Source organism: Molothrus aeneus, unplaced genomic scaffold (assembly GCF_037042795.1).
Source record: "Molothrus aeneus isolate 106 unplaced genomic scaffold, BPBGC_Maene_1.0 scaffold_34, whole genome shotgun sequence".
NCBI lineage: Eukaryota > Metazoa > Chordata > Aves > Passeriformes > Icteridae > Molothrus > Molothrus aeneus.
Window position 1 is genome coordinate 3019699 of NW_027099005.1, and position 26245 is coordinate 3045943.

At 54.8% G+C, this 26245-nt stretch overlaps 2 protein-coding genes across 2 annotated transcripts; one reads left to right on the forward strand and one right to left on the reverse strand.

Moving 5' to 3' along the window:
- Positions 1-477: 477 nt before the first annotated feature.
- Positions 478-1410, reverse strand: LOC136570492 (olfactory receptor 14J1-like). Its single transcript, XM_066570956.1, has one exon. The coding sequence runs from the start codon at positions 1408-1410 to the stop codon at positions 478-480; it is 933 nt and encodes a 310-aa protein (XP_066427053.1).
- Positions 1411-21357: 19947 nt separating this feature from the next.
- Positions 21358-23956, forward strand: LOC136570467 (serine/threonine-protein kinase pim-1-like). The gene is given in 5 exon segments (XM_066570934.1): positions 21358-22038; positions 22156-22206; positions 22410-22792; positions 23419-23597; positions 23853-23956. Coding segments are annotated over 5 exon segments (1398 nt in total).
- Positions 23957-26245: the final 2289 nt, after the last annotated feature.

Genomic DNA, 26245 nt, shown 5'->3' on the forward strand with positions numbered 1-26245 from the left:
CCGGCACTGCCACCCCCAGGGCTGTGCCCGGCCCCGAGAGCACTCAGGCCCTGCAGCAACACCAGGGCCACCAGGGCAGCGGGGCAGGGCCACGGCAGCAGCACTGGCAACACCAAGTGCTGCTGCTGCTGCTGGGCACAGCTGCTGGGCCAGCACTGATCTGCCCCAGCTCTGCACACAGACATTGCTGCTGCAGCTCCAGAGAAGGCAACAAAAGGGCATCTCTGGTGAAAACTCTGCTGGGAGATCCTTTAGTTCATTTAAAGCCACTGAGAGCAAAACTCCTCATTCACACAGTCAGTGGGTCACAGTAAATGTGGAGAGAGACAAAATGAGAAATGGCAGAAAAAAATACCTTGCTTTGTGGACAATATTAAAAACGAAAACGATAAAAAAGAAGCTCCAAAATAAAACGAACAAGTACTATCAAGTATTTTTTTTTTTTTTACAAATGACTTGCATAAATTGCCCAGCACTTTATTGTTCCTGAAACCATCCAGTGATCAGTCTCCACACTGCAACCTTGAGTTCCTGGTTCCTCAGGCTGTAGATAAGGGGGTTCAGGGCTGGAGGCACCACCGAGTACAGAACTGAAAGGGCCAGATCCAGGGATGGGGAGGAGATGGAGGGGGGCTTCAGGTACTCAAAAAATGAGGTGCTGACAAACAGGGAGACCACGGCCAGGTGAGGGAGGCAGGTGGAAAAGGCTTTGTGCCGTCCCTGCTCAGAGGGGATCCTCAGCACAGCCCTGAAGATCTGCACATAGGAGAAAACCATGAACACAAAACAGCCAAAAGCTAAGGAGGCACCAACCACAATGACCCCAAGTTTCCTGAGGTAGGATTTGGAGCAGGAGAGCTTAAGGATGTGTGGGATTTCACAGAAGAACTGGCCCAGGGCATTGCCATGGCACAGGGGCAGGGAAAATGCATTGGCTGTGTGCAGCAGAGCATTGAGAAAGGCACTGGCCCAGGCAGCTGCTGCCATGTGGGCACAAGCTCTGCTGCCCAGGAGGGTCCCGTAGTGCAGGGGTTTGCAGATGGACACGTAGCGGTCGTAGCACATGATGGTCAGGAGGGAAACCTCTGCTGAGATGAAGAACATAAAGAAAAATACCTGAGCAGCACATCCTGAGTAGGAGATGGTGCTGGAGTCCCAGAGGGAATTGTGCATGGCTTTGGGGACAGTGGTGCAGATGGAGCCCAGGTCGCTGAGGGCCAGGTTGAGCAGGAAGAAGAACATGGGCGTGTGCAGGTGGTGGCCGCAGGCTACGGCGCTGATGATGAGGCCGTTGCCCAGGAGGGCAGCCAGGGAGATGCCCAGCAAGAGGCAGAAGTGCAGGAGCTGCAGCTGCCGCGTGTCTGCCAATGCCAGCAGGAGGAAGTGGCTGATGGAGCTGCTGTTGGACATTCCTTCACTCTGGGCATGGTGGACTATTGAAAGAAGACGTTGACAAGTTGGGTCCAACTTTCTGAGTCAGTCCTATGGATTTTGCATGGAATCCACTCAAAATTAATTCTCTTCCTGGAGGGGGGACTTTGCTAGAATTTTTTGATTGGGTGTTTTTGCTGCTGACTTACTGATTCATCTTCAGCATTGCTCTGAGGCTGAACACTGGGGAGCCCAGAGGGAAAACAGGGCTCCCTGAGCCCCAGTGCAGTCGGACCTGCTGGTCCCAACAAATGTGCCCTTTGATCATTTCACCTCCCTCTAGTTAGGGTGATCACACCTAAATGTGCTTGAAAACAAAGTGGACTTTTGAAATGCTCCTGTTTTAAAACTTATTTTCTCGAAACTCTTTGCTCTCTCCCTGTGCAGCTGGACATGGAGGGATGGAAAGGGTTGGTCTGGCTCTCTGCTGCCTGGAGTTGTGCCTGCTGGGAGCTGTTTCTCTCTATCCAAGCCTTGTCCCTGCCAGTGCTGCCAGAGCCCAGCCCAGCCCTGGGGGCTCAGCTCTGCCCTGCAGACGCCTCCCAGCACAGGGCACTGCCCAGGGGCATCTCCCTGGCAGCAGGGCCTTAAGGGCAGGCCAGACAAACAGAGATACTGCAAGCCAAGGTGCTGCTGCTGCTGTGTGTAGGGAGAGGAGGCTGAGGAGGCACTTTCTGAGGGAGATCTGAGGCCCATCTGCTGATGCCCAGGCTGACAGTGCAGGAGGCTCAGTGACACAGCCAAAGCTGACAGCCCCTTTCCCTTCCCTTTAAGAGAAAGCTGAGAGCAGCCCTGGCCATGCAGCACCATCTCCAGAGCAGGAGGAATCTGCCCTGATGGGGGTGGCTCCTTGCACCTGGAACTTCTCCCCTGCAGCGTCCATGGGGAGCTGCCAGGCAGGCTGAGAGCTGCCCCTGGCAGGTGGCACATGCCCTGGGCTGGCCAAGAGCCCTGAGGGCTGCAGGAGCTGCTCTGCAGGACAGCCCTGGGCAGCCCTGGCTGCAGCCCCAGCTTCAGCCCCTGCAGCCGTCCCTGGCAGCAGGAGCCGTCCTGCCCTGTCCCTCTGACGGTGCCCAGGGCAGCCCCGCTCTGCAGCACATCCTCCTCCTCCTGCTCCTGCTCCTCCTGTGCCACAGAGAAACTGGGAGAGTCCTCCTGACACATCCCCCAGGCTGTGGGGTCTGCTGGCTTCAGGAGATCCCTCCAGGAGCACAGGGGACATTGCCCTGCACCCACACACTCACCATGCACAGGGCTGTGAAGATCTTTCCCCAGGTGAAGTCTCAGCTCAATGTCTTCCCAGTCCTGATTGCCTTCAGCCTGTCTCTGCCTGGCTCCTGTCCCCTCAGTGCCTGCAGGCAGAGCCCTCAGCCCTGCTGGGCTGGGAGAGGAGCTGGCCCTGGGAAGAGCTGTTCCTTTAAAGCTCAGCAGCACAGACACAGCACAAGGACTTTAATGAGCCTCTCAGGGATTTGGTGTTGTTTACATCAGACTCAGTCCCTGAGAGTATCTTCAAAAACTTCTCAAGAACTCAAAGTTAAATTTAGACTCCAAAGTTTAGGAAGTTTAATGGGTCCCACTGAGGGACATGACTGAGAAAGTGTCCCCAGGTTCCAGTTAGAGCAGAACACTGGAGGCAGTGATGTGATTTAACAAAAATATGTGGATATTGATCTACTACTGATATCCAACTGTGACAGACAAAGACTCTCTAACAGTTTAAAGTTAGAAAGTCTATGTTTATTGCGATGCTGGGCAGTATGCGGGATAGCAGGGAAAAGGAGGCCATGAGGCCCCAGGCCTGCAAGGGTCACTTGTCTCCTGCTCCTGCCTCAGGCCCAGGCCCAGCAGCCATGGCCAAAGTGCTGCCCAAGTTGGCTCTGGCAGGGCTGTCTTGCAGCTGCTGCACATGCCTGTGCCCTGTGCAGCCCAGGCTGTCCTACGGTGTCCCTGCCCTGCGCCTCTGTCCCTGCAGGCTGTTGGCATCCCCCGGCTGCCCCACCTGGCTGGGCCCTTCCTTTGCTGGCAGCTCTGCCTCCTGCCTGCCTCTGCCTGCCCACACAAACCTGGGGCTGATACCCAGACTCCTTCTGGGGGATGTGTTGCACCACAGCCCTTCCCTGTGAGGGAAATCCCTTTCGGTTTTTTCCTACTCTGGTCTTCCCCAGGTTCCCTTAGCTTTGATTTTTTTCTTTCTTTGGCTGTTCTCTTCCATGTTAAAATGATCCACCCTTCAGTCCCTCCCAGGGCTCTCCTCTGCTGTCCTCAGTCTCCACCCCACTGAGCACAGAGCTCCTCTGTCCCTGTACACTGCTCACGTGCTTGAGGCCATGGGTGCCTGGACAAGAAGGACGGTTCTTTTCTACAGGAAGGAAACCACAGAGCCCCAGGGTTTTGAAGGCAGATCAGAGGCAGTCACCAGAGGCCAAGGCAAGCCAGACCTGTCTGTCCTTGCAGCTTTTGTCTGAAAGCAACCCTTGGATATTTGCAGAATTTTGCAGGTGGAATTCCATTTCAGCCATGAGTGCCTAGACCAGAATGACAGTTCTTCTCCACAGGAAGGAAAGGGCAGAGCCCCACTGTTTCAAAGGCTGATTAGAGGCAGCCCCAAGGAGGCCAAGGCCAGCCAGACCTGTTTGTATGGCAGCTTTTGTCTGGGAGCAATCCTTGGATAGAAGGAGTTTGGGAGGCCAAATCCCAGTTTTGTCCATGGATACCTGGACCAGAAGGACAGTTCTTTTCCATAGGAAGGAAAGTACAGAGCCCCAGTGTTTCACAGGCAGATGAGAGCTGGCCCTCAGGAAGCCAAGGGCACCTAGACAGTCCTGGCAGCTTTTGTCTGGGAGCTGTCCTTGGATATAAGGAATTTTGGAGGCAGATTCCCAATTTTGGCTATGGACACCTGCATTTGAAAGATGATTTTTCCATGGAAAGAAAAGCAGACCCCCCCAGTGTTTTGAAGGCAGATGACAGGTGACCCCCAGGATGGCAAGACCACCCAGAGCTGTATGTTCTGGCAGGTTTCATACAGGAATCATCCTTCAATATAATTGAATTTGGATGTAGAATCCCAATTTCAGCCATGAACCCCTGGAGGAGAGGAGCGGTGACCGGTGGAAAGTAAAACGCCCAGGCTAGATGAGAGTCCAGCCAACCTCCAGCCAGTAAGGCACTTCCCCAACACGAAGTCAGGGCCCGGTGCCCAGCGATGACAGGCTTACGGACGAGTGGCCGCAGTAGAGAGCTCCGAAGTCGCAGGATGAAATGAAGAGGCGACTCTCAGTTTCTTCAGGGAGGGTGGGTTTATTGGTAGGGAAACGTGGAGGGTTTTGGAGAAGAAGCTGAGAGCCCCGAGGCAAGAAAACCCCAGGTTTTAAAGAGGGTGGGGGGGGGGGGGGGTGAAAGATGGCAAATCAGAGAAGGATACATTAAGGATTGGCACAATCGGAGAACCAATCAAACACAGTTATGGGAGGGACCCTGGCCCCTAACCCAATCACCCGACACCTTGGCCCGAACTTTCTAGAAAAAGAGGCAGGGGTGTCGAGTAAGAGGCAGGCAGCCAGGGGTGGGGAACAAGAAAGATACATTTAGTAACCAAGACAACTGGGGAGGGGTTTGGGGATTGACACAAACTGGTAACAGGGCAGGACCTTCTGAGAGAACAATGGGGGGAAAACTGAACAAACATAAAACACACCACAACATCTCCCCCTTTTTCGTTTAAAACAAAAGAACGGTAAGGGCAAACACTGTTCAAAATGAAGTTTCAGCCTGCTCCGCGTCACTAGAAACCGAGCTGGAGTCGTCAGGATCGGAGTTCTCCGACGAAGCGGTGTCAACTTTTTCTCCTTCTTCTTCTGAGACTTCTGCTCGGCTGACGTCTGGGACATTGATGGTCCTGGATATAAGTCTCTTTACAAGTCCCCAGACTACGGAGCAGGCGATCAAAACAATAAGTAAAACTAAAAGGGTGGAAAGTATAGTCTTTAGGATGGACTCAGCCCAGCTTGACAGGCCCCATCCTTGAAAGAGGTCCCCCAGCCAGTCTGATGTCTGTTGTTTTATTTGGTGGACAAGGCCTTGCATTTTATCTATGGCCACCCTCGTGTCCTCGGCCTGAGATGACAAATTAAGGCAGCAGAGGCCCTCAAACTCCTCTCAGCGGTGGTGATGCAGTAAAAGCAAGAAGTCAATTGCCACGCGATTTTGGAGGGTCGCCTTCCTTGTTATTTCCTCGTCTGTGAGGAGGTCTGATAGCATCGCTGATGTTAAATTGGCTTGCTTAGCTACCCAACACTCCAGGTGGGCCAGAGACTTGGCCACAGACACCCAGGGCAAAAACAGGGTGAGGGCTACAGCTTTTGGTTTCGACCAATGTTCAATTTGGGAGTCACAATCTGGGTCGAGATCTTTGAGATCTCTTTTGGAGCGGGCCGAATTCGGTTGTGCTCTTTTCATTTTCCAATCGCGAATTTGGGTAATGTTGGGTGTAAGCAGCAACAGCTGCCCAAAAGTGCAGATACCTCCGGCTAGACGAGCGGGGATGCCAGCCCAAGCTTGGTCTCCGCAAATGAAAAAGATACCTCGGGGCAGGGACAGCGGTTGGCTAGCCAGGGTGGAAGCAAGTGGCATCTCGATGGTCATTCGACACCACTGGGCAGCTTTGTACTCGGGCCTTGATGGTTTGATCCACGAGTACCTGCTGTCCCAAGGGTTAGGGGCGAACTGAAACCAAATACAGAGGGAAGCATTGGCGGAGCCGAGCAAATTAAGCTCTGGAGGTTCAGAGTTCAAAGGGGCCAGCCCCTTGACTCCCTCTCCCCAGGCATTTTGTGCATTGATTTTTAGAGGAGGGGTCTTGGATAAGAGGGAGGTAAGGGAAGTATTGAAAGGGGAGGGAAATTCATTAAGGGAAAGAGGGATCCCCACAAGGCATGACGACATCGGGTCCTCTGCTGAGCCCATATCTAAACATATGTGTTCTTGGCCGAGGGCGCTCGCGAGGGTGCGCCAAACGTTGGCCTTGGGCTGCGGGACGATCCATGGGCCCACTGATGGCATCAGGGTCCAGATGAGGACTGCTGTCAAGCGAGCTAAGATGTAGACACGGTCCATCGGGGGAAAACTAAAAACAAACAAGAGACAGACATAAGGAATGACTCTGAATCAGGTCCTGCCCGGGGCAGGGAGAGGGTTAAACTAGGAGTGTCTTCATCCCTGGGAGCTTCCGCCACCGCCGCCAACATGCTTCCGTGACCTGTTCTACGTTTTCTGCTCTCAGAGTCTTCCCAGGGCGGAAGGGCTTGACCCACTTAGCGGGGATCCATCTCGGACCTGAGGGGGTGGACACGCAAGCGTATCCCCTTCCCCAGGTCACGAGATCGAAAGGCCCTTCCGTTTTCCAGGTCTCCGGATCCTTAATCAGGACAGGAGGCCTGGCCCTGGCCTGTAGCTGCTCATGTCTCCCGAAATGTCGCACAATAGGCGGATTGAGATTTTCGAACGAGCAGTTTAAGAAATTAATGGTAAAAAGCGCCTTCGCGAGATGGATATGGGGGGACTCCACCTTCACGGCCACTTCTTGTTGTTCCAGAACTCTTTTTAGGCTCTGGTGGGTCCTTTCTACCACGGCTTGGCCTGTCGGGGAATAGCGGATGCCGGTCTTATGCTCTATTCCCCATTGTTGCAGGAAGCTTCGCAGCTCCCTGGATTTATACGCCGGGCCATTGTCTGTTTTCAGGACCTTGGGGATGCCCAGGACAGCGAACGCTTGAACTAGATGTTTTTCACAATCTGCTGCCTTTTCCCCTGTGTGGGCAGAGGCATAGACTGCGCCGGAGAAGGTATCCGCTGAGACATGTACAAATTGCAGACGGCCAAAGGAAGGAATGTGGGTAACATCCATCTGCCACACCTTGCAACTAGATAGACCTCTGGGGTTAGCTCCCAAGGGTATTGTTGGGAGCTGGTGGGACTGGCATTGAGGACATGTAGCCACGATCGCCTTGGCCTGTTCGCGTGTAAGATGGAATTGTCGAACAAGGCCAGGGGCGTTCTGATGGAATTGCTGGTGGCTGATCTTGGCCTGACTGAACAGATCAGGGAGTGGGGCAGCTTGAACAGGAGCGGCAAGGGCGTCAGCACGCCTGTTGCCTTCCGCAATAAACCCAGGCAAATCGGTATGTGACCTGACATGCATCACATAAAAGGGTTGCTCTCGGTGGGAGACTAAGTTCACAAGCTTAGAGAGCAAGTTAAACAAAGGGATGTTTGATACCTCCTGTAAAATTGCATTTTCGGCTCTGGACACTACACCTGCTACGTAAGCTGAATCGGTAACAAGATTGAATGGTTCAGAGAACCTCTCAAAGGCTCTGACGACTGCGTCCAACTCAGCAACTTGAGGCGAGCCCTCCACCTCGGTGACATCTGCCTCCCACCGCTGAGTCTGAGGATCCTTCCAAGTCATCACTGACTTATGGGATGCTCCAGACGCGTCTGTAAAGACTGTCAAAGCCTTCAGAGGGGTTCTACTCTGAACTGATTTTATAGACAATGTGAATTCCTGATTGAATAATTTGTGGGCCGGCCGATCTACTGCAATTTGACCGGTGTAGCTGTCCAGAGCAAACTGAAGCATTTCATTTGTTTCAAGGAGGTGATCAAGCATTTTTCTTTTTAGATGGCCCGAATTGAATTTTAAAGGAATGTGGATGCAGTCAAAGTCACAACCTGCCAACTCTCTGATCCGTGATCTAGCCTTTCTGATCAATTCTGCCACCAGCTCGGCTGGCTGCGTCATCCTTTTGGACCTGTGATGGCTGAGGAACACCCACTCTATGATTAAGAGGGGATCCCCCGAGCCCCGGTCCTTGCCCTTGATGGAATCGTCCCACTGGAAAATCACCCCATGGAGGTGTGGCAGCTTACCTAGAACAATGAATTTAAATGGCAGGCCCGGGTGATATCTGTGGGCCTGCCTGGCCGAGATGGAGTTTTGGATCTTCTCCAGCACTGTCTGGGCCTCTGGGGTAAGGGACCTTGGAGAACTAAGCTCTTCTCCCCCTTTCAATAAATTGAAAAGGGGGGCTAGGTCTTCTGTTGGAATGCCTAGCCAAGGCCTTACCCAATTCAAGGACCCACACAGCTGGTGGACATCCGCCAGGTTTTTGATGTTAGTTTTAATAGCCAATTTTTGCGGAACAATGGTCCGCTTCGTTATTTCCAGGCCCAGGTACTTCCAGGGTGGCATCCGTTGAATCTTATCTTGCTGGAGCTCGAACCCTGCAACAACCAATGCATCGATTGTCAGGTCAAGCGCGTGGGTAAGTAGGTCGTTGGTTGGAGCGCACACTAGGATGTCATCCATATAGTGGTAAATAAATGGTGTCTTTGGTGACTGCATGTACTGGGGACAGCAAGGAAGCGACGTACCATTGGCAGATCACTGGGCTGTTCTTAAGGCCTTGTAGAAGAACCCGCCAATGATAGCGCTTGCTTGGGGCTTCACGGTTGATGGCAGGAACCGTGAAGGCGAAACGTGGAGCATCGTCCGGGTGTAAGGGAATTTGGAAAAAGCAATCTTTTATGTCAATTACGGCCAAATTCCAATTTTGGGGGAGCATCGTTGGGGACGGCATCCCTGGTTGGAGAGGCCCCATATCTTCAATGATGTTGTTAATTTGGCGGAGGTCGTGAAGGAGCCGCCATGTCGCAGACATCTTTCATGAAAAATCCTTTCTTAGGATTTTTCCTTGTGACAAGCTGCAGTTCAGCAACCAAAGTAAACAATGGTTATCTGCTGCTGTGGAATGCAACAGGTGATTGGTCTCCTGTGGGTGTTTGGATTTCTTGACCACTCATGGCAGAGCTGGCTCTTGCTCTGTCTGAGACACAGATCTTTGTTATTCATTCTTTTCTATTCTTAGCTTAGCTAGCATCTGAAGAAACTTTTCCTTTCTATTGCTTTTTAGTATAGTCTTAATGTAACATATATCATAAAATAATAAATCAAGCCTTCTGATCATGGAGTCAACATTCTCGTCTCTTCTTCATCCTGAAAACCCTTGTGACCGCAGTCACAATTGGTGACACCCGACTGAGGAGGACAATCATCACTTGGTGAGACCACCAGAGGAGCATTGCTGCACTGGGTAAACCCTGAATGTGTGGCATTGATGGTTGCTTCACAAGTGACCACAGAAGTGGATTCTAGCCAGGAGCTGAAGAACTGAAGATCCGAATTTGGACAGAGTTCACAGCAAGGCTGACCACAAAGAGAACCTTCTGAAAAGCCTCCAGGAAGATGTTCGGAAAGCTCAGCAGAACCATGCAGATAGCCAGAGAGTCCTGGACACTGTCACAAGGTACTGTTGGTTTTTCCCCTCCTAAAGATGAGGTCATTCGCAGTTTGTGGCTGCTCATCTGGAGGACTCCTCCCCTAGAGGATGAGGTTCCATTCTCCCCTTCAGAGGAGAAACTTATTGCCCTCTGGCAAAAATGGGGTGAAGAGGACAGAATTCTCCTGTTGGAGACAGATCTCTATGAGTTTTTTCGATGGGCGAAGCTCTTTGGGTTTTTTACGAATGTGCTATATGCCCTCGATGTGTTTGTCTGGGAGTGTATGGGCTCCATTTTCCAATTCTTTTTATACCGGGGGTTCGGATGCCCCTCGATTTATCCAACCTTTTTGAAGCTCTTTCTAGTCTTGAAACGGAGAGCAGCTGTTTTTCCCTGGATTGCTAACTGCAAGGGCAAAGCCCCGTTCCCCCCAATTCTGGGGGAAGACCCTTTGGAGGGGGACGCTCTGCTGCTTTCCAGCCCCCCTGAACCACAGTGGGGGGGCGAAGTTTCGCCCGCAGCCGAAGTTTTTTTTACTGCGTCTTCGGAGCATGCTCAGACGGAGCCGTTTGTTCCCCCCTCCAGTTGCTCTCAGGGGGGATGGGAGTGGGCGGCGCCGCCCCGGCCAGCGCCGCGAGCGCCGCCCCGGCCAGCGCCGCGAGCACCACCCCGGCCAGCGCCACGGGCACCGCCCCAACCCGCCCCGCGGGTGCGGGCGGTTCCCCGCGCGGCCCGTCCCGCGGCCGCCCCTCCGGGGGAGCCTGTGGGCGCTCCGGCCGCGGTTCCGCCGGCTTCCCTGCCTGCATCTATCTCAGAGACACCGCTTCCCGCGGCTGCGCCGATGTTGCTGGGCAACAGCGATCCACCGCTCCCCCCGGCCGTCCCGCCGCCTTCTGCGACTGCGGTTCCGCGGCCGATGTCAGAGTCCGGCGCAGAAGAAGCTGCCGACCCCGTGCCGCCCCCGCCGCCCCCGCCGCCTCCCCAGGCGGCCCCGCTGCCCGCCCCTGCGGGGACTCCGTTCTCCATGTCCGCGTCAGAGGCTGCCTTGGAGCCGGCGGCAGCAGCAGAGGCGCCTCCTGCATCCAGCGTGACTTCCTCCCCGAGTTTTTCGGGTTGTCCCGGGGCTGCCCCTACGGGGGGAGCTGGGACAGGGGAAGAGGGCGTCAGCCTGTCCTTCCGTGGAGGAGGCATGGCCCGACAGCTGGCTGTGGGCGCAGCGCGACTGCCTGTTTTCAAGATCAGCATACTTGGCGGGTTGGGGGGTGTTTGGTCCGGGGTTTCCCCCTGGGGGATGCGAATCTCTCTGCCGCCCCTCGCGCGCCCCAGCGGCGAGGGGAAGGTGGGTCCCGAAAGTTCTGCCCCTGGTCCCCAGCCCAGAGCGGGTGGCGGTGGTGCTGTGAGGCAGATGGGAGGAACACCTGTTGCATTTGCATTGCAGAGGCAGAGGGCACAGCAGGAAGCGAGCATCGCTTGTCTGCTGTGGGGAAAGGACATCCCCAGACCCGAGACGAAGTTTCTCGGGACAGCTTCTGTCTTCCCATTGCCGGCATGCCTCGGTGATTTTGGGGAAAGGAAGCGTTTGGTCACCCCTTCTGCCATTGTACTGGCAAAAGGGTGCGGGTCTGTGCCAATGCAGAGCCTGCCTCGGGGGCTGGGCCTGGGCTGTCTGGCTTGGTTGCTTGGGCCAGGGCCACCTCCCAGCCTCCTGTTGGGTTTGGGGGCTTTGCTTCCCCCTTCTGGTCCTGGGCCACCTTTCAGTGGGCCAGGTCTGGGGTTCCTGATCCTTCCACATGGGCCAGGGCCCCCAAGGGCCTTTCTCTGGCTCCTCTGCTGCTGCTCTGCTGCTCTTTCCGACAAGACAAAAAAAAAAAAAAAAAAAAAAAAAAAATTTTAATTGAATAAAAAAGGGTGAAAGAGCTGGCAGCAGCTCAGAGGCATTGAGGAGCCAGGGATTGGCTTCAGCCCAAGTTGTTCAATGAAGGGCTGTGGCAAGACATTTCAGAAATTTTCTAATTTTCTCAAAATTCTTTGAAGACTGTCAATGGACTTTTGATAAATATTGATGGACCTTTCTGTAGCAAGCCTGTTTCAGGACCAAAAGAAACTTTCAGATATGGCAAAGAGGAACATCTTCAAGCCATGGACTTTTCCTGAAACTCAGCTGCTTGGACTTGAATTTTCTTTGCATTGTTTTTGCATTTTCTTATATTATAGAATTGTTTTAGTAATATGATAGAATTTTATGTTCTACAGGTGAAGAAATTCCCAGTGCATTCCACAGGAGCACTTGAGTGGAGTTTGATTGGCAACAGATAACCTGTCAAGTGTTTGTCTTTTTCTTCGGCATGAGTACAGCAGAGAAAATTACAAACACTTTTTCCTTTTAATTTAACTAAATAAAAAAAGGTGACATGTCGCAGACATCTTTCATGAAAAATCCTTTCTTAGGATTTTTCCTTGTGACAAGCTGCAGTTCAGCAACCAAAGTAAACAATGGTTATCTGCTGCTGTGGAATGCAACAGGTGATTGGTCTCCTGTGGGTGTTTGGATTTCTTGACCACTCATGGCAGAGCTGGCTCTTGCTCTGTCTGAGACACAGATCTTTGTTATTCATTCTTTTCTATTCTTAGCTTAGCTAGCATCTGAAGAAACTTTTCCTTTCTATTGCTTTTTAGTATAGTCTTAATGTAACATATATCATAAAATAATAAATCAAGCCTTCTGATCATGGAGTCAACATTCTCGTCTCTTCTTCATCCTGAAAACCCTTGTGACCACAGTCACACCGCCACTTATCTTTGTTGGGCTTTTTGATAACGAACACTGGGGAGTTCCATTCGGACATGGTCTCCACCAGGTTGCCTTTAAGTAGCTGTTCCTTAACGAGCTCGTTGAGCGCCGCTAATTTTTGCTTGTTGAGCGGCCACTGCACTACCTGCACTGGTTTGTCTGATTTCCCATTCAGTTTCCAGGTAGGGCGCTCATCAGTGACCGCTGCCCGAAAAACCTGGGGAGCCGCTGGGAGGTCAATTTGGGCTCCCCACTGGGCCAAGAGGTCTCTCCCCCACAGGGGTTCCGTGTAATCTAATACGAATGGGCGCACTGAAGCCAATTGCCCATCCGGCCCCGTAATTTGTACGACGCTCTTAGATTGGCGTGCCAATTGTAAACCCCCGACACCTCGGACGTGGCCAGGCGCGTTTTGCAATTCCCAATGTGACGGCCATTCCCGGGAAGGAATGATCGTTACATCTGCCCCTGTGTCCAACAAGCCTTTAAGAGGCTTGCCCTCTCCCCCTTTCGAGATATGACAGGTGATATGAGGCCTTTCCCGCCCCAGGACTTGGGCCCAAGCTACTGTTGGATTTTGGAGTTCAGCCGGAGGAAACCCCAGGGCCCAAGTCATTTCGGGAACAGGGATCGCTTGTGCAATCACCTGTCCCTTGGGCAGGAAAGTGGGGGGTTGGACACAGTGCAGCCCCACGGCAAACAGTCCCGGGTCAGATGGCAGAAGACCCGGGATTATGTTCACCTCTAAAGGTGTGTGCTTAGTGTCTCCGACAACGATGTACTTACACCTTATCCGCCCCCAGTTTCCTGGGCATTCCGGGCTGACTGACACGAGTTGAAAATCGGAGTTCTTAAGATGTAGCGGCTCTGTCAGCTGCAGACGGAAGGGTCTGAAAGCAGAAAAGGTAGTTAGCACGGGTCTAGGTTGGAGACATGCAATATATGACAAGTCCAGTGAGAATATGTCTTGTTTGGCAGGCGGCGGTCCCCGAGATCTCCCCTCCCTGCGTGGTGTTGGTTGTCCCGCCTTATTTTTATCATGGCGCAGGGGGGAACTGCGCTCAGATGTTAGTTTTTTGTCTGGGCCTTCCCCAGGAGTCCCTGCCCCTTTTTGAATTCATAAAATTCCCGCCGCAGCGGGCAGTCGGGCATCCAATGCCCGAGCTTTCTGCACAGATGGCAGGGTGATTTGGCGGCGGAAGGACCGGGAGCAGGCGAGCAGCAGGTGGCTTCAGAGAAGGTGTCTTCAGGTGCTTCTTCTGCGGCGCTGACTCGGGGCGGCAGCTGTTTTTTCTTCTCTCCTTCCCTAGATGGCATGATCAGGACCTTCCGGCTGCAGACCTCGAGCATATCGTGCAGCGAGGGGGGCGGGTGCACCGGGAGGCTGAGGATGGCGTCCCTACACGCAGAGTTTGCATTCGTGGACGCCACTTCCTTCAGGATAGTTCCCGGGCAATCTCGTCCGCCACTTGCTGCTCGACAGCTTTTCGAAGACGCTCGACAAAATTGAGGAAAGATTCCTCGGCGCCCTGAAAGATCCTGGAAAAAGAAAGGAGAGGAGCCGCCCCCGGCAGTGCCAGGAACGCCTTCTCGGCCGCCCGCGCTGACTCCCGGAGCGCTTCCTGGGGGATGGCACTCGCCTGCGATTGCCCATCTGCCCAGTTCCCGGTCCCAAGGAGTTGATCGACGGCCAGGACATTGCCCGTTAGGTCTAGCCCCGTGTGGGGCTGTTCCCACAGGCTCGGGAGGGCCTCCGTCACTCCCCTCTTCCAGGCCGCCTCCCACATAGCTCGCTCGGTGGGATTGAGCAGGCACGTGAAGAGGCGCCGGATGTCATGGGAGGTGACATCGGCTTTGGGAAGTGTTGCCTGCAACACTCCCCGAAAGTACTTGCTGTCCCGGCCGTAATCCTTCTGTGCCTTGTACAGCTCCTTGATCTGCGAATGGTGCAGCGGGACCCATTGGCGACGCACCCCACCATCTCCCTCTGGATGGTAAACAACTGGGGCTGCAGATGGTATCGCAGCAGACCCCGGTTCCCGGTTCCCAACTCCCCCCCCCCCCCCCCCCCACCCGGAACTCAAAGCGCGGGAGCCGGCAGGGAGAGCGTGGGAACCGGGAGAGGAGGAGGTAGGGGCGTGGCTGGGAACTGGGGCAGGGCGGTCCGATATCGAGGGACCCTCCCAGGAGGCGGAGACAAGGGGTGGAACTTTTTGACTGGCAGGGGGTGGAGAGATGGGAGGTGGTATGGGAGGGACCGAGGGAGGAGCCATGGGCGGGGACGTGGGAGGAGAAAGGGGAGGGACTACTGAAGGGGAGGTTTCGGGAAAGGAGGAGGGACCAGGAGGGGGCAAGGACGAGGGGGTAGAACATTGGGAGTGGCCGAATGGCAGGAAGGGGTTGGAGCTTGGGAAAAAGGGATTCTGGGGAGAAGAAGAGGGCTTTCCCACCATTTCGGCCATGTGGTCGCCTCCATCTTGGGCTCCATAGGAGCCATTTTGGGGAATTGGAGGCGACTGGGAGCAAACTGGGGACTTAGAAATTAGGGTTTTGAATCTTGGGGTTTTAGAAACTGAGGACCTGGGGACGGGAACAGGGGAGGTAGGGCAAGACGAGGAGCCCCTAAGAGTCTGGCCAGGACTTTTAGGGCGGGGGGGCCGAGTATTCTGAAGGGGGCCAGGGGACAAATGGTCACCCTGCTCGGGGCTGGAGCGAGCTGCACCCTTCAGAATCCCGGTTTTACGTTTGTGGGGACGGGGAGGAGGGTTAGGGGTAGAGGGAGAGGCAGAAGAACTGGGGCACGAACTAAAACTGACCGAAGGTTTTTCTGAGTTTCCTCCTGCTTTCAAGATAGATGGAATTTGTGAAATCCAAAAAGCTAACAGAGAAAGCGAGGTGTCCCCTGATCTAATCAAGTTTGATAACTTGGCATTTGCCCTCTGCCAAAAGGCAGGATCCTTGATTAGATCGGGGGAGACTTTGGGAAACTCAGAAAAAAGCCATCGGATTAATTTTTTAACTTCCTTTTTATCAACGGAACAACCCCCCCCAACTAGGATACCCACAACTTGGTACAACAGCCCCTTCTGAGCTGCCGAAAGCGAAAGCTTCGCACCCATCGCTCGATGTTAGGTGGCAGCCGCGGTAAAGCCCCCCCGTTCCAGTAAACTCGAAAGAAAGAAAGAAATAAGGGTGCCCACCCCCGGCCCCTGTCTAGAGAAAAAGAAGAGTGGTGACGAAACACCAATAGGGGGGAAGGCGGCAGGGAGAGTAGCAGAATACTCACAAATTCCGGAGGCGACAAACGAAAAGCTGGAACAAGGAGTTTCCTGCCACAGGACGACTCCAGGGTGCAAGGAGCTGCCATCCGAGGTCCCCGGGGAGAGCTACCTCTAGAGTGAGGTCTGCTCTACCTCGGGGTAGTTCCGCGACCGCTGGGATTCTCGAAATCCCGTCCGTGGGGTCCACGAGTCCAGGCTCTACTGACGTTGTCCAGTCAGGAGCAAATCCGAAAAGGGGGGGGCCCCACGTGGGCGCCAGAACTGGAGCGGTGGCCGGTGGAAAGTAAAACGCCCAGGCTAGATGAGAGTCCAGCCAACCTCCAGCCAGTAAGGCACTTCCCCAACACGAAGTCAGAGCCCGGTGCCCAGCGATGACAGGCTTACGGACGAGTGGCCGCAGTAGAGAGCTCCGAAGTCGCAGGATGAAATGAAGAGGCGACTCTCAGTTTCTTCAGGGAGGGTGGGTTTATTGGTAGGGAAACGTGGAGGGTTTTGGAGAAGAAGCTGAGAGCCCCGAGGCAAGAAAACCCCAGGTTTTAAAGAGGGTGGGGGGGGGTGAAAGATGGCAAATCAGAGAAGGATACATTAAGGATTGGCACAATCGGAGAACCAATCAAACACAGTTATGGGAGGGACCCTGGCCCCTAACCCAATCACCCAACACCTTGGCCCGAACTTTCTAGAAAAAGAGGCAGGGGTGTCGAGTAAGAGGCAGGCAGCCAGGGGTGGGGAACAAGAAAGATACATTTAGCAACCAAGACAACTGGGGAGGGGTTTGGGGATTGACACAAACTGGTAACAGGGCAGGACCTTCTGAGAGAACAATGGGGGGAAAACTGAACAAACATAAAACACACCACAACAGAGGAGGAGAGTTTTTTCCCAGAGAAAGGAAAGTACAGAACTCCAGGGCTTAAGGGGCAGCAAAGAAGCAACCCTCAACATGCCAAGGTCAGCTGGAACAGTGAAGCCAAGCCAACCAGAATTTTTCCATGTTCTTGGATCCCTGGGGCCCTGCAGCATCACAATTGCCCCTTGGTTCCATGAGGCCCTGTAGTATCACAACAGATCTTTGTTTCCACAAGGCCCAGCAATACCACAATGGTCTCCTTGGCTCTGCAGTGGCACAATGGCCCCTTGCTTCCATGAGGCCTTGCAGTGTCTGACAATGGCCTTTTTGTCCTATTGGGCTCACCAGGATCACAATGGACACTTGGTTCCTAAAGGCTTGGCTGTATCACACTGGCCCCTTGCTTCCATGAGGCCCTGCAGTGTCACAAAGAGCTCCTTGGTTCCACAAGGCCCTGCAGAGCCCCTTGACTCAACAAGGCCTCTAAGTGCCATAATGGTCTCCAGGATTCCATGAGGCCCTGCAGTGCCACAATGGCACCTGGGCTCCATGAAGCCCTGAAGTATAGAATGGCCTCATGATTCCATTGGGCCCCTCACTGTCACATCAGTTCACAGTTCCATGCAGCCCTGTAGTGTCACAATGGTCTCCTTGGTTCCACAGAGTCAGAATGTCCCCGTGATCTCATGGAGCCCCACTATGATCCCCTTGATTCCATGAGGCCCTGCTGTGCTGCAATGAGCCCTTGGTTAAACGAGGCCCTGCAGTGTCACAATGGCCCCTTGGTTCCAGTGGGTCCTGAGGTGTCATAATGGTCTCCATGGTTCCATGAGGCCCCAGAATGTCATTATGGACTTTTGACTCCGTAAGTTTCCATACTGCAAACAAGTCTCCTTGGTTCCACAGTGTCATAAGTGACCCTTGGTTCCATGAGTTGCCTGGCCTCCCACAGCCTCTCAGAGACCCTTCTCTACCTCAAGGTCCCCAACGGCCCTTCATGGCCTCTCAGAGCCCCCCATGGCCCCTCACAGCCTCTCTCAGCCCCTCACAGCCCCCCATGGCCCCTCACAGCCCCTGACAGCCCCAGGCCCGGGGCTCCTCCCTGTAATAGGTTAATTTCTCAAGTTTGTTCATCAAAAGGAGAAGCCGATGAAAAGCCACAACATAAATATAACGGGTTAATATGTTGCAATATGTCATAAGGCTTAAACCACAATATGTCTGTCACAAGCTAATATGTTGAAAAGTTGAATATGCAATATGTAACTATATGCAGCCACGCGCCTATATATGGTAAAGGCTATTGCAGGGTCATCAAAACTCTGAGAGACAGGATGGGAGCCTTCCTCCAAACGACCACCAAAAGGCAGAAAAAACCCCCTAGCAACTATCGGCGCAGACGCAGAAAACACCAGAAAATACACAACCACGATAGATAAAAGAGAGGCCTGAACAGCTGGGTGAGTGTGAGCCGTTGGTGGAGCAGAGACTCCCCAGCTGGAGCCAGCCCTGTAATTTGCCTATTATTGTTTGCTCTGTCAATTAATAAATTACATTTCATTTGGACTCACTTGTCGGTGATTGGCTCCTCACCACAAACTATAACCCTCATGTCCCCTCACAGCCCCAGGCCTGCGGCTCCTCCCAAAGGAGAAGGGGTCAGGCCCTGCTTGTTCTCCTTTTATTTCGGTCCCTTCACAGCCACGAGTGCAGAAAGGCTGAAATGGAGCCTTTCCCCAGCGTTTCCCTCGGGGTTACCTGCGGGCTGAAGCTCTGTGCTGGCGCTGGCCCGAGTGCCACCATCCCTGCAGCCGCCAGGCCTTTGCTGTCCCCCCGTGTCCGTTCCCTGTCCTCGAGTCCCGCCCGGCTCTGGCAGCAGCAGCAGCTGCAGCGCAGGGGGCGCCGGCCCAGCCCAGCCGGGGCTCCCGGCCAGGAGCAGCAGCAGCGCCGGCCCCTTCCCGCCTGCTCCTGCCTCGGCTCCCAAGGGCTTTTTCCAGCTCAATTCTGGACTAGAGCAGCAATCACCCACACACTGCCCTGACTCCTCAGGGCCTGCCTGTGCTGCCCTGAGCCAGCCCTCAGAGGAAGAAAGGATCGGGTTCCAGCACTGTTTTCAGCACTGTTTTACTCACCCTGAGCTGACAGCAGGAGGCTGCTGCTGCCTTTGCCTTGGGAATTGGAGATAATGACTGCTCTTGCCACTCTTCTTCTTGCCACTTGAAATTGATCTGTAAAACTGCAATTGCCTTTTTTGATCAGAGAACTTACATGACAGTGAATTTAGGAATCCTTAAAATCAGGGGTTTTTGGGAAAGCTGCAAAAGGCAGGCCTCAGAGACAGCAGAACTGTGATTAGAGGTAAGTGGTAGCCATAAGATTTGTCAGCAGAAAAGTTATATTAGAAATAGAAAGTAAGGACAAATAGAAAAATGTTTTTTGTATTAACGCTTGGTAGAATAACTTCCTAAGCTACACAAAAGTATATCTAGTGAGATATTAGGAAGTTCCAAGCTTGAGCTCTGTGCATTGTTTTAAGGCTTACAAGCAGGTATTGCATTCAAAATAAGCAAGCATTGTTTTAACCAAAGGTACCTGTGCTTATCGTGGTTGGATAGAACTACCGTCAATATGCTTTTGCTTTGTGGGATTGGTAAAAAAAAATTTAAAGTAAGTTGTAACATTGAGTTCTTTGTCTGATGCTGAGGACACGAGCTGCTGGCATCATCCCATTGTCATAACCATGTAATGGGACTGATGCTGGAAAATAAACAGCTCGAGACACGTTCCTCAGAAGTCCCATCCTGTTGGTGATTTGTACATGGCCCCCGGCTGGCAATAGGTGAACTCAGGCTTTTGGTCACAGGCATCATGATTAGCAGATCTTGAAATGCTCTCAAGTCCCTGAGCACAAAGTCAAGGAGAATTAAAGCAGCCACACAGGCCACATTTGCAGTGCTCAAACACAGCCCTGTTGCTGCTGCTGCTGCAATAGAATCAATGAGAGAGGCCATCACAGAAATTGCCTCAGGAATGTCAAATCAAATGAAAAAATCCACCAGGAGAAAGAGAAACCAGAACTTCTTGACTCCCTCCACTGTTTCGTCTGAGCAGCAGCAGCAAATGGAGATGCCCAGAGGTATTTCCAGCTGCTGCTGGTCCCAGCTGGAGCCCAGCCTGCTGCCCAGGCCCAGCGGGAAGCTGAGCCCAGCCCGGGGAGCTCCCGCAGTGTCGGGAGCTCAGTGCACGCAGGGCCAGGCCCAGAGCCCCGGGCACGGCCGCCCATTGCGGGGCAGCGGCGCAGACGGAATGTCCTGCGGCCCAAACCTCCTGCTCCTGCCACACAGCGCCAGCGCTCTCCCCCTCCTCCTCCTCTCCCAGCATGGCACAAATTCCAGCTCGGAGGAGGCTGCCCCAGAGAGGGCTCAGGCTCCTGCTTCAGCCTCAGTGTCCCTGCAGAGGAACAGGGCATCTTTCAGACACTTCCACAAGCTCAGGGTTCCCATATCATGGGGAATCTGGGATGAAAATGGCCTTGTTAGGAAGGACAAAAGCAGAAGGAATGGATTGGAAATTATTAGGAAAAATGATCCTTTGTACAGCCAAAGCTCACTAAGTCATTCCCTGCATTTCTCCTTTTCACATTCTTTCAGTCATCTCCTGAGAGGTCCAGCTTGTTCTGGTGCCTTTCATGAACTGATTGTACTCTTGATTTATATCAATGCAGGAGATGTAGAAGCATCTGAACTGAACACTGAAACAAACTCCCTCTGTCAGCCCATTTTCATCTTCTACATCACTTTCAAGATGTCCCAGGGGATGTTGGAATGATTATCACACAGCTCTCCCTTTCTGGCTGCAGGCTCTGGAGATTCTTTCTCTGCATTCAGTCAGGCTTGCATTCCCTAACAATTCCTGGGAGCCCATCATGTTTTCTTAGGGTAGAACAGTAACAATGAAAACCTCACCAAAGGCACAACTTCCCAGCCAGCATGGAAAAGAAAGAACAAGCTGTAAAGTTCTTATACATTTGTCCTGCTTTGCTGCAAGAGTGCTGCTGAACACACATTGTGGAAAGCCAAGAGAAGCTGCAGTTGCTGGCACATCGTGTGACAGAAGCTGCACCTGGTTCTCCAGGAAAGGTTCTTAGAAAGAGCAAACAGGACTGTGGACAAGATTCTGGAAGAACTAAAAGAGCTTTTAAGAAATGAAATGAAAACAGAAAGAAACAAACCAAGATGTTTTACTCTATTTATTTTTATGCTCCCCTTTGCACTGCTTCTCCATCTCATTAATCCCAAATGGATCTCACCTCTACGATCCATGACTTGGCATTTTTAGACAATTTAAAATCCCATGAGCTATACACAGTTTGCCTTCCCGTGCTTTTTTTTTTTTTGTTGGAAAGCAATGCTGGAGAGGTAAGTGCAGTGCTTGGGTCAGGTACAAATTCTGCATTCAGGGAATGTGCTCTAATAGTGTTTGACCCTCAGCAGGGACAATGCACAGCAGTGACCGAGGGGATTCCTGTGCCACTGAGTAGGAGTCCAGACTCTGGGTCTTGGCTGAACACGGCAAAGTTCCCATGTTTGGACAGGCTCAGGGGCTGCCCCAGGGGAGCGCGGGGCTCGGCGCGGGGGTGAGCAGGCAGCGGACAAACGGACATGGGGACAAACGGCCCCAGAGCTTCAGTTGCAGCAGCAGCAGCGGCAGTGAAAGCAGCAAAAGAAGCGACTTTGTCGACTCCCTCTTGCTTCTCCTCTCCCTCTCCTGCAGTCCTGCACTCTCTCCCACTCTCCCTTTCCCGGTGTCCCTCCACTCCCAATCTCTCTCCCCATGCCTGGCCCTGGCCGTCCCGCCGCGCCCTCGCCTCCGGCCGGCTCTGGCCGTGCTGGCGGTGGCACTGCCGGGGGGGCATCAGTGCCTGGGGCTGGGGCGGCATCGCCTCCCTTTGGCTCCGCCTGGCCCCAGCCTGGCCCCAGCCCCGGCCCCGGCCCCGGCCCCAGCTCCTCCCGGTGCCCGCAGCGGACACAGGTGGTGCAGCTGCTCCCGCCGCCTCCGCTGCGGCTTGCCCGGCCCGAGCTCTGCCGCTCGGCAGCGCGGCCGCCAGCCCCGAGCCGCCGCTGTCCCGTTCCTGTGAGTGAACGCCTGGGCATGGCCGGCCCGGGGCACTTGAGGGGCGCTCAGGGGCCCTTGCTGGCCCCGGGCCGAGCGCTGACAGCTGTGTCGTGCCCGCAGGGAAGGCACAGCAGGGCCTGAAGGAGCAGGACAGGCTGGGCTCGCTGCTGGGGCGCGGCGGCTTCGGCAGTGTCTTCGCGGCCACGCGGCTCTCGGACTGCTCCCCGGTGAGCGGCAGGGCCGGTGGCGGGCGCAGGAGGAGGGGACGGACGAGGAGGAGGGCGGAGGATGGGGCTGGGCAGGGTGGGAGGTGAGCTGAGCCCGCTGCTGCCCTTGGCTTGCAGGTGGCCATCAAAAGGGTGCCACGGAACCGCGTCCGGCACTGGAGCGAGCTGGTAAGTGAGCAGAGCCAGCGGCAGCAGCCAGGGCTGCCGGGCAGGGATGAGCCGAGGCCCGTCAGGGTGGAAGCCGCCAGGACGCCCCGAGGGAGAGCGGGCGTGGGGCCAGCGCAGGGTGCAGAGCATCCCGAGCTGGCTGAGGGCTCCCTGAGCCCTGGCATGGCATCGGCCCCACTGAGGGCATCGTGCTCCTCCCGCAGCCTGACAGCAGCAGGGCCCCGCTGGAGATCGTGCTGCTGTCCAAGGTGTCCACTGGCTTCCCTGGTGTGGTCCAGCTGCTGGACTGCCTTGAGCTCCCCAACGACATCTTGATGCTGCTGGAGCGCCCGGAGCAGTGTCAGGACCTGCAGCATTTCATTGGGGCACGGGGATTCCTTCCCGAGGAGGCGGTGCGGGAGCTGTTCCGCCAGGTGCTGGAGGCCGTGCGGCATTGCACCAGATGTGGGGTCCTGCACAGGGACATCAAACCAGAGAACATCCTGCTTGACCTGCACACCGGGCAGGCCAAATTGATTGACTTTGGCTGTGGCACCTGCCTGCAAGACACAGCCTACACTCACTTTGCAGGTGAGCCCACGCAGGGGTGTACTCCTGGTCCCGGCATCTCATGGCCCAACATCTCACAGCCCAAGCTGGGTGTGGCAGCAGGGATTCTCTCTTTTGCTGCCCTTCATGGCACTGAGTCTTCAGCTGAGTTGCTTTTGAGCAGGGCTGAGTGGGGAGCCAGCTTCCAGCCCTGCTGGCAGCTTTTGCCCACCACTCTGCCCAGGACTGGGGCTGGGGCTGGGGCAGCCAGCCCAACAAAAACACCCGTGGGTGGGGTAGCAGAGAGGGGGGGCAGAACCTGAGCCCCAGCCGGTTTGGTGTGCAGGTGAGAAAGGGCTTGGACTGCTCCACTCACCTGGTCTCTTTTGGGTTCATAATGTTTTTTGGGGCAATGAAGGCAGGGATAATGATGGCATGGTTTTTCCCAGCACTGAGTGGGTTCTTCCTTATTATGGTCAGACCTTGCCAGGGCTTTCACTGCCCTCTTCCAGCACCAGTGGCTTCTTTCCCAACCCCAAGTCTGTACACAAGTCCCAGGTGCTGGCGAGAGGGCAGTGGGTCACCCCGTGTGCCACTGGGGCATCTCCCACATGCCCAGGGATCCTGGGGCCAGGCTCTGGGAGCAGCAGCATCCCCCTGCTGAGCTCCATCTCTATTCCATAGGAACACGGTCATACAGCCCCCAGAATGGACCCACTTTGGCTGGTACTATGGCAAGCCAGCTACCATCTGGTCCCTGGGCATCCTGCTGCACCAGATGGTCTGCGGGGAGCACCCTTTCAGGAGGGGCCAGAACATCAGCTGGGACCATCAGCTCTCGCTGCCACAAGGGCTCTCTCAAGGTGGATCCTCATCTCTGGGCACGGGGGGAATCCCAGTGCTGGGAGACAGCAGCGGGCTCGTGGGCATCCCACTCTGGCAGCTGCTGAGGAGATGGCACATGTCCTGCTCTCTCGCTCTCCTCCAAAACAGGGAATTGATGGGAAAGTTTAGGCCCAGCTCTGAGCACATCCAGCAAGGCTGGGCACGGGAATAGTGGGGCAAAGCCAACAGGAGCCTTCTCCAACTGCCCGGCGGTTTCTGGTTTCTGTGCCAAGAGTGCCAAGATCTGATCTTGTGTTTATCCATGCTGGACTTGGAAAGGCCCTCATTGGAAGAGCTGTTCTGTCATCCTGGGATGCAGAATATTCATCTGCCCTAGAAGAAGGGAGAGAGCCACAGGCACACTTTGATGCAGGGCCCTGGCAAGTTACAGCCCCACACATGCCTTGGCAATGAGTAGCAAAGGAACCCAGACTTTTTTTGTGCTGCCCGTGTCACTGCCCAGGGCTCATCAGATGGGCACACACAGCCCTTGTGCTGGAGCTGAGCTGCTCTGCCCAGCACTGGTGGCTGCCATCTGAGCTGGTTTTGCTTGTCCTGGTTCCCTGACAGCTGGGGCCCTGGGCAGAACCCTGAGAGCCTGGTCTCAGCCCAGGGAAGGAGAAGGAGTCCCTGGAGAAGCTGTACCAGGTGGGGCTGCTGCTGCTGCTGGAGACAGCAAGGACGACATCAAGGATGACAACCTCTTCCTGGACCTGGCCACTGGCCAGCTGAAGATGCTGGACTTTGATTGTGGCAACTTCTCCAAAGCCAGGCTCCACAGGGAATTTGCAGATGAGTCCACACGCAGGGGGATGCTCCCAGATTTGGGCATTGCACAGCCTAACCAGAAACCAAAGGTTCCCCCTTTGCTGGGGCGGGTGCAGCTGATCCTTCAGCCGCTGCCCAGCTGCTTTTGGCAGGGCTGGGGCATGGGCTGGGGTGGGTACAAATGGGAGTGGGCTCCTGGCCCTGCCAACAGCCCCCAGCAGCCACCGTGCCCCGGGCTGGGGCTGGGGCTGGGGCAGCCAGCCCGACACAAACAAAGCCCCATGGTGGGAGCAGAGGTGGGACTCCAGAAGCTGTGCAGGGGCTGCTTTGCTGTGCAGGCAAGGAAGGGCTTGGGCTGCACCACTGCCCTTGTTTGCTTTGGGGTCACTGTTATTGTGGGGGGCAGTGCAGGGGGGAAGGGAGAAAGCCTGGGCTTCCCTCACCCGTGGGTGGGTTTTTCCCTGGCATGCAGGGGTTGGGCCTTACTCAAGCCCCTGGCAGAGATAAGATTTTTGACCTTGTTTCTTGTTTCCCCTTTTGTCTGTAATCTATTGTCAATAATTTTTTGTTTGTTTTTCTAGAGGAAGCATTCCAGGTGGGCTCCAGTCTGGATTGGGAAGTGCTTGGGAGCAGCTGCAGCATGGATGGGCCGTGCCCTTGGAGAAGGCTGAGGACATCGTTTGGGACCAGCTTTTCTTCCAGCGGGGGATGGCGTGAGGTGGGTCTCCGTCTGCTTGGCAGGGTGGGATCAGAGCTTTTGGGAGATGGCAGCGAGCACAGGAGCATCCTGCTCTGGGCAGCTGCTGAGGGCTGGATGTGCCCTGGCTGGCTGCAGGCTGGGCACATGTCCTGCCCTCCTGCTCTGTGCCAAAGGCCGCAGGGATGGGCAGCTCTGGGCACTGCTCTGAGCACAGCCAGCATGGCCTGGGCACCGCGGGTGGCTGGGACAAGGGCACAGGAGCCTTCAGCTGATGGGCGCTTTCTGCTTTCTCTCCTTGCAGCCGGGCTCTGCGGCTGCTGAGGCTGCTCTGGGCTCTGCCAGGGCTCTGCTGGAGCTCAGCACCGGGCCAGAATCAGCCAAAGAAGAAATGGTGTGACCTGCAGCACAGACTTGCTTGAGCATTTTGGCAGCACAGCTCAAGTTTGCAGAGTGTACACCTCCAAGGGAAAACATGACACCCCCCAGAAAATAAACTTGTTCAGTAACTTCTGAAATGAAATCAATCTGGGATGACCCCAAATGACATTTTACAGCTTGCTCAAGTTGTAGCTCAGCCCTTCTCTGAATGGTTCTCTCCTCCACCTGCCTTTTACTTCCCAACTGCTCCCTCTTTTCCCCCAGTGAGTTCTCAGCCCATTGCAGTCTCCATCACACTGTTGCCTTCCTTGGTGCCCCTCACCATGAGGAAGGCAGAGCCCCAGGTTTAGGGACTCATCCTGTCACTGCCTGAGGAGCAGCAATGTCTCAGAGGTCCAGTGGGATTTTAGTGTCATTCAGAGCTGCTCTCCAGCCCTCAGCTCTCCTCACTGCTGAGCTCCCTCTCCCTTTTCCTTGTCCTTCCAGCAGGATGAGCTCTGTGCATCCCCTTGAGCCTCCCCACTCTTCCCAGCCCATGCACCCACCTCAGTTAGGCTGAAGCTGAAGCTTCTCTGTCTCCTGTGGCACACCAGCCCAGTGCCCTGGGCGGGGAGCCCCAGCCCCAGGGCACAGCACACAACAGTGCAGTCCGGGCTGCCGCAGCTGCCCTGCAGCCTTGGCTTGGCTGTTTGTGGCAAGGGAATGCTCCCTGTGTCCAGCTGTCCCTGCAGGATGGCCCCAGGGCAGAGCCCAGCCGGGCTCCCACTGCAGCCCCTGGAG